Source organism: Topomyia yanbarensis, chromosome 3, assembly GCF_030247195.1.
Source record: "Topomyia yanbarensis strain Yona2022 chromosome 3, ASM3024719v1, whole genome shotgun sequence".
Lineage (NCBI taxonomy): Eukaryota > Metazoa > Arthropoda > Insecta > Diptera > Culicidae > Topomyia > Topomyia yanbarensis.
In genome coordinates this window covers 18,168,675-18,177,204 of record NC_080672.1, presented here as the reverse complement: position 1 = coordinate 18,177,204, position 8,530 = coordinate 18,168,675, and the positions used below count along the sequence as shown (strand labels likewise).

At 37.5% G+C, this 8,530-nt stretch overlaps 1 protein-coding gene across 1 annotated transcript; it reads right to left on the bottom strand.

Annotated features, from left to right (window-relative positions):
* Positions 1-1,009: 1,009 nt before the first annotated feature.
* LOC131692803 (beta-1,3-glucan-binding protein-like) lies at positions 1,010-3,023 on the bottom strand. The gene is made up of 3 exons (XM_058980091.1): positions 2,257-3,023; positions 1,877-2,183; positions 1,010-1,823 (listed from the first exon to the last, which is right to left on the bottom strand). The coding sequence occupies exons 1-3, from the start codon at positions 3,016-3,018 to the stop codon at positions 1,267-1,269; spliced, it is 1,626 nt and encodes a 541-aa protein (XP_058836074.1). The 5' UTR covers positions 3,019-3,023; the 3' UTR covers positions 1,010-1,266.
* Positions 3,024-8,530: the final 5,507 nt, after the last annotated feature.

The following is an 8,530-nucleotide window of genomic DNA, read 5'->3' as shown; positions in this document are numbered from 1 at the left end:
TTGGAAGTATTATTCCCTGCTATTGTAACATCTGCAGATCGTTCAGAGGCGCAGAATGCTCTGCTTTAATTGCTTTGTGTAGTAACCATAAGCACTAATTTAAAATTCTAGATAAGCTATAATTTAGCATTTCCATTGCCTTCATGTAATAAATGATGATGCAATAAATTTATAATCAAAATGCAAATTCTGCACGATTTTTCGAACAAAAAAAAATACAATTGCAAATATAATCCAAAATAGACAAATAGTTTGCATAATATCAACCAACATCTGGGTTGAGTTTGGAATAAACCAAGTATACATGCAAATCTTCTCACAGATCAGTGATCAAACGCGTATACCAAATTGAGACGAGTTTTTCGACTGCGGCTCGAATCCCATTTCTATAGGCACTAATACGTCAATTTAAACAGTCGGTTTGTCAAACAAAAGAAGAGAGAAAGGGTGGGTGGGGATTCATGGCAAGGCACAATTCTTAGATCAACGTGGGGAACGTGTCATTTGAGCTAGACGCTACTTCTTCCTGATTCCTGAGTACACGCAAAATTGAAAAACTCGTAGCTATGGCAATTTAACCCGATTTGGATACCACGGAATAAGAAGCTGTCGAAATTCACATGTCTGGCACACTATCTGTGGATGTAGCAATATGAGTCAACTGGAGACTAATAGAAACCACGGCCTCACGAGTTTCCCATGGTTGAAGAGGAACTAACTCATACTGAACTAGAGGGCTTTGGTTTAAAAGGGCCCGGCAGTAATACAAGCCTTGGGCCCGACGCAGCTCTCGACGGCCCTGCACGGATCAAAATGCAAATTTTACTTTGAATCCTAGCCCCAGCCCCATATAGTCGAGTAAAGCATTTTCAATGCTAAAAAGATGTTTTCAATTTCACTGGCTATTGAGGGAGAAGTCCCAATTTAGGTTTGCGTTCTTATAGGGTTTATTGATTTAAAAAAAATCAAGGCAATTTTTTGAGTTTTTTTTAATTTTTACATTATCGTAATGATGCAAACAATATCACATATACAGTATTTCTTTCTTTCAATTAAAAAAATATAAAAATAATAAATATAAAAAAACTAACAATGTCACTAACTTGTAAGCCCAATCATGCACAAAATGTTGGCCATTCTGAAATTATTGGCCACAGTTCTTATATATCAAAATCTCATAAACTATTGATAACAAGAAAGATCGCTAAGACGAAATCCTTGTAGTACTAGACCTGACTGTATCGTATATTCTCTTTGCCAACTAATCTAAATTGCATACACTCTAATGTAGTCCACTTGAAGCGTGCTATTCGTGTTCCACGTCGGATACCAGTTGCCTCGTGCACTCCAAAACGAATGCATCGCCTTAACGGAAAGATCTTTCCACGGTTTTTCCTGGAACAGATGAAAGTCGTAGTGACCCCCGACACCCACGCCCAAACTGATATAGAATTCTTTATCGAAAGGAGCCATTTTGTCTCCGCTCAGTTTCCACAGGTTAGCTATCTGAGGTTTCAAGGCCCTCATCTCCTGATAGAACCCATCCTCCGGGTCAATGTGGCAATAGACTTCTTTGTTCACTTCCATGTAGATTCCCTGGGGGGTCCACGTCAGGCCATACTCTTGAAAATCGTCGCTCCAATTACGAGGCCTTGTCAGTGTGCACATTTTCGAGCAGCGAAGTGGTTCGGCATTGTTCAGCATCAATCCACCGGACAGTTGATTGCGCAGTCTTGGCCCACCGGGAACAAAAGCCACTCGCATCAGCCCAGAAGCGTATTCGTCGCGACCATAGAATTCGTTTCTTGGTCGGAGGTATAGTTCTACAAAATAATTCAACACTATTTTGAAGCTCATGTAAAAAAAAGTAACTTACGTGGAAATATCCAATCCCCTTTGGGTAACTTAGCTCGGATTAAAATTTTACCATACATAAACTTGAATGAATTGTAGGTGGAAATCTGTGCCGAGAGCGCTGGTGGAATCATATCAAAATCAATTTTCCGATCCCGTATGCAATCACGTGAGTTCTGCACTCCGGTGCATTCCGCAGCGAACATAAACTTTGTGTTTGTCGATCCTGGACCAAACTTGCTCTCAAAAAGCGTTGGTTTGATCAGCAACTTCCCGTTGCGCAATTGAATGTTCTCCTTGAAATCTGCGTATACCACGAACTCGTTGTCCTATGTGTGAAAATTATTAAAAAATCTCTTTACCCTAACTCAATGACAATGCGCCTGTGCAATTATCGCTTACCGGATCCGACGCGAAACGATTTTCGATTCGCCACTTTTGTCCGTTGAGCTCGGCTGTGTCGAAAGTCTCTTCAAAAATTAATTTCCCACTGCATACTTTCCTACCGTTGACTTGGGTTTGAGCTTTATCGCACTCTTTGTACCCTAATTCCTCCGCGCTAGTCTGGGTTGTAATTGTTCTAGTACGAATGTGCGGCTGCGGTGATTCCTTCGATTCATAGTCAAACGGTCCCAATGGCACGTACGTATCCGGATCTACGCCCTTGGTCCTTCGTTCGTTATTTTTGTACACAAACGGAGGCAATGTGGTCGTCGTTGACGTAGTTTTTCTTCCCCCACCCCCACTTCCTCCCGGAGTCGTGCCACTGTACTTGCTGATCTCATGAACTCCGTGATTCCCACGATACGTCACATCATTGTGCGTAATAACTGTTCTGTAGTAGATCGTATCCCCTGGTTTTAGTTCGATCTTCCGGTCCACAAACATGAAGCGACCGTCCTTTGGTCGGGTAATGGACTGTGTCCACCGACCGAGTTCATATTCATCTTCGAAGGGTTGGTTTAGTTTTCCGTAGAACGAAAACGACGTGATACCGGACTCGGCGGGAATCCATACTATTAGCCCCTTCGGCTGGAACACTTCGAAGCGCGGTTTTGGCGGACGGTAGCGTGGGTTCGGGGTTCGGCGTGGAATAGTAGTGCCCGTTATAGCTAATTTGACAAGTATAATAAGAACGATTTTTTGATGCACTGGCCGGAACATCTTAACGATAGTAGCTAAAGCGTAGTACTAAAATAGGAGATCATCGCCACCCAATCAGAATTACTAAGATCGAATTTTCCCCTTTGAAAGCTTTAGCTATAACATGTCTTTCTCTTTGTCGAGTCAGTAACATTAATTCTGTGATGATGAGATGAGCTTACAGTTTGCGTGTCTTACTATGGGAACCTAACACAAGCAATAAGATAATCAGTAGCACTAAGCATATCGTGGGAAAATTAATGTACTCAAATATAAGTGCGTTGACTTACATGCACCTGTGGGTATATAAACACTCGAAGCATCTTCTTAGCACGCTACCATTAATCATTATTAAATAATCAATTCCAAGAATGCTTATGACTTCTAATGGACTGCATTCGTTGTATTTAAAAACGAAGATTAAAATTAAAAAATCCCGAATCCATGGGAAGGATTTGAATTTTGTAATAAATTGCTTCTAATTAGAGCAATGAGCCTATGGGTGTTTTCGACTTTTTAAAAAATGCATGTTGTTCCCATCCCATTGGACTGGCAATAACTTCTCTTACTCTGAGTGTAGAGCCTGCCTGGGTCAACGTTAAATTGTTGGTACTGCTAGATTTGTAGAAGTTTGTGGTTTTCCACGAGTAATCATTTTGGTAGGTCTATGTGAATAAATGTGCGTTGGGTCCTAGATTTACTCAGAATATAAATTATGATTATAAATTTGGTTATTGGCGAAAATGAAAAGCCTCCCATGAGAAACCAGCTATGTAATGCTGTGTCTGATTGAAAATGCGCTAACTGTTTCAGACTAGGTGGTCTCTATAAAAATCCTTATAGAATTACTAAAACATAATTGTATATTGTCATCCGCACTAGCATTTCTTCCTAACGCTCACACCTTTCATACACACACATTTTTTGAATATTCGTAGCTTTCTGTCAAAGGCAATTGAAGCTCAAAGTTGAAAACTCGAGGAAAATGTGAAAATAAACTATTTTGTGCTTTGTGGTAATCTCCATTAAACAAATTTTAACTATTTTTGGAAATTTCAACAGCTAAAAAAATATTTTTGAGTAGCCTGTTACTAGCATTTCACTGTAGATTCACTGTAGAATTTTCAGTCTTTAGTGATTACTTATTTTACCAAAACTAGCATTATTTGCAATTTTAACTGAAAAAGGTTAATTTTTAAAACTTTGGGTGAAAATTACATTCTGTTTCGTACAAGTTGTAAGCGATATTAAGTTTTCGAGAGTATTAGAGTGAAGAGCCTATTTCAGTCGTATTAACCCTTTCATGCCCAACTTTTTTCTAGTGCATGTGGTTTCAAAACTATTTTTCCTTGAAAACGGCGAGATCAAGATACACGAAAAGTCGTTTTTCATAAAGATAGGTGCTTCCCTTGCAGTGCTAGAAGCTACTAAATTTTTACCTTCCTATGCTCAATACAATTCTCCAAGAATATTTAAAATATTTACAGCAATTGAACGCATTGTAAACGTAGCCAAAGACGGTCTAAATTGATAAGTTTTATCAGTCTTCAAAAATATTACACCATAACGAAGATATATGAAAAATTCATTTTCCGTTGTCAACATAAACTGTTCCTGGCAGCACTGCTCGTTCGGAATCCAACCAGACTAATGGCAATAACTTCAGTTCTAAGGCTGATCCTCGTAACTGTTAACGCTCAAATGAAAGGCAATAGTCACATTTATTATCCTTACTTGTTTTTGCGAGCAAATCTTGCCTCAATCAAAAGTTATAGCTGTTTAAAAACGTTGTTGTCCACAAACAACATAGGCATGAATGGGTTAAGGAGGGTGTCTCACCACTTTATTAATTACTTGGAATACAATTGATGCAATGCGTGGCACCAATATCTTTGCTTTCTTCTTATGAACCATTATGATAACAAAAATCACCTTGTCATTTGAACCAATGCCTTGAATAAAGATGGCTAACGCCACTCTAACAGACGGATTCACATGGTTAGGGCGAAAATAGGCTCATTACCCTATGTGAAGTTTTTAAATTTCAGCATTTTTGTTACTTAGAGCGAGTTCAAAGCTATTCCACGAATGACTAGATTTTTCGATAGCACGAAAAGAGCTTTCCCTTGCCGTAACCACAAACAAAATTTGTTTTTTTTTGTTTGTTTACTTCGGAATTTTACCTGTTGAATTTCGAAAATTCGCTTTTGAATACGAAGTGCGCACCGAATTTAAAATGTCGGAACATTGAGGCTGAAAAATAAGAACAAGTATTTTGCAGTTTATTGAAAAGACATCTCAAGCGATCTATACTTTATCATCAAAAGTGGTCAGAACGCATCATTGCGCGTATAGTGTTAAGTTGGCGAGATTTCCGCATCACATATTTAAAATTCCGTGATGCAGCCAACAGTCTGCGCTTTTATGCAACGCATTCTTTTTTATACGATCTTCTTAAATTCAAAAGATAAAACATGATAAGTGAAACTATTGCCAACAGACCCTGAACTCCCCTAGTATAAATTAGAAGTGATTAATTAAACAACCAAAGCACTAGAGATATAATCCTTACATTTTAGGTAATTTGCGTTCTGATGAGGTCCAATATATAAGCAACCATCTGTATTCGCATATGTTGAAGTAACTAGAAGATTTTTTTTGTTTTTTATTCGCCCAGGTGCCCAAGACCGCCTCTAGGTGGCCTACTTATTTTATGACTTTAATGAAAAATCCATTACTTACAAGAATTGTCAACATTATTTTCGTTTTTCTCATCACGAAGCCCAGCTACAAAAGTTTTTTCAAGCCAAAAAAAAAATTGGGCACTAGAGGGTTAATTGATGCAGAGTGTAAATGTCGAGTTTTGACATTAAAAATGTCTTACTCCACTATCTGGGGCTGGGTGTCATTCTAAATTTTGAAAATCTCCTATGTAACGAAACTATGTAAGGTTTGTACGGTTATAACTTTGCAATTAGTTGATGGATTTCAATCATTTATACACCAATCGATTCAGAAACACCTGACTTGAATATAATTGCTAATTAGATTGATGTACTATATAAGTATTGTGTTGAAAATAGGTTGAATTAAAATTGAAAAATTTCACGAAAAAAGGGGAAATGTGCATACACGAGGCGGCTATTCCGAGCAGAGCCGTCAATAAAGAACATTTAAGAGGTCAATCAAACAAGGAAAAGTTATAAATATACCGCGAAGGCACATAATTCCGCGCAGTTTAGAATTCCGCGCACTCTGAACCATTTGTCAAATTGCAGAAACAGGGTAGTTACAATAATTGAACATGGCATACACCTATGCTGCTTATGTTTATCCATACCGACTGAGAAAAAAATATTTTTTTTCTGGCGGCTGATATACCTGCAAAATAATAAAATAGAACGCTCGTCCTTGTGGCCGCTATGTTTGCATATTTTCTTAGCGATTGCGTTAAGACCATAATGTAGACAGCATAACTAATTTGAAGCGAAACGTTTGATTTTTATTTTCAAACTTGTAAACACCAAAATAAAAAGAGTGTGTTGAATAACAATTCATAGCGCCAAAATGGCCAGCGCACTTATAAATAGGTATTATCGCTGAAATTACAGTGCGCGGAAAAAGGTACACTAAATTTAGGCGAACCCAATTCCGCTCATATAAATTGTAGTCTCGGCCAACAAGAAAAACATATAATACACTCTAGAAAACGTCAAAAACCGTTGCTTATGGTCTGGTAAGGACATTTGGTTGGACCGGACTAAGTCGCAAAACTTCAAAAAATGAGATAATGACAATACTGGATAAATAATTTCTTCAGCTACATTCAACTTTTGCCAATTTTTGAAATATGTAACCATAAACAAGAATTATGGCAAAAAATAATTTCCAATTATTACGTGGAAAATGCTGTAATTCAAACTTTAAACCCGTTTTTCTCGAAATCAATATTTTGTCATTTAGTCCGGTCTGACTTAACACCGACCATTTCATCTAAAGAGCTGCGAAAACTCCGGGAAGGTAATGGATAAAAGGTTTATTTCAGCGACATTCAAACATATCTGGAAGAGTACCAAACCTGTCTTCAAACATTGAGCCGGAGTTTTGAAAGATTCGAACTGAATCAAGGTGATAAAAGAGTACATGTACCTGACCCATACTCTTTTATGTCTTTGGTTTTAGTACGAATCTTCCAAAACTTCTGCTTCCAACGGTTACTGGAAGCAATTTCTGAGCCTTCTGGAATTAACAATATAGATGAGACAGTAATCCGCCCAGTATCCAAGGAAAGAGATTGTTCTTCTATCATTGGTAATCTGCGATTTAAAAGCAACATTTCAATACGTGGTCAGATAAACTCAAGGTTACAAATGGAACAAACTCTGGATGTTTCATTCTGAGTTGATATTAACTGAATATGATTTGATTACAGAACCTGCTGAACCGGCAACATCGCAAAATCCTTTGATAATACTTGTCACAAACCAGCAAACGTAAATCCCAATACAATATGAAAGGATAATAATTATCGTTTGTTGCGACTAGTTTAATAGCAATATTTCGACGAGGTTAGAAGGAAGAAAAAATTGTTGAAATAAGTTTACAAAGAAAAAAGAGAAGTGAGATTGAATAAAAAGCGAGTTTAAGAAGAACAGATAGAAACGAGTAAGTAAAAAAACTTTTGACGAAGAACAGAAAGAAAGGGAACTGCAGTGTAAAAACCAATCCAATCTAAAACTAATGATGCAAATGTAATGAATTAATCCACAATTCGAATACATAGCAAAAAAACAATTCAAAGGTACATTCTTTACCGCGGTTTAATGGAAATTATCTTCACCGCGGTTACCTAAGTTAACCTTATTCAAACGTCATTCTAAAAGTGAGTAAAAATTCTATACAGGTAGGTTTTCGTATTCTTAAACAATACGTTCATAAAAAATCCAATAGATGTAGATGAGTTTCCACTTTTGTTGAAATCCTGCTAAATAATGCGCTGCGCGGAATTTGAAGCACCTGTGCGCGGATTTTCATTCAGTGCACTATATGATGTGCGGAATTTGGTGCAACAACACATCTTTCATTTTTGCAATTTTTGTGTAATTCTGTTTAAATTGTCCTGCTATTATAATTTTCCATAGAAACATGATAAAATTGCTAGTCAGTGGGACCAATTGCATAACTCTAACAATTTGGATTGATTTTTCATAACGAATTTAGGTTTACTCATGCCTTAGGTGCGCGAAATTATGTGCCTTCATGGTATGTGCTGAATTTCCTTTTTGCCTTATCATTCGATACTTGATGGTCGACGAGTAGTGTATGCCGCTGTACTGTACGGAACAAACAGATTCTTGCACCAGCGCACAGTGCACAGTGGTTCCATTCCTTAAGAGAGGCGGTCATAAATATATTTAATGCAAATTTTGATGCAAAACTGCATTTCTATAGTAAATTTGGGTCGAAGAATTCAAATTTCGCCATAAAAAATCGGTTATATCCACCTAACAGTGTAATACGGCTTTTCTTATTA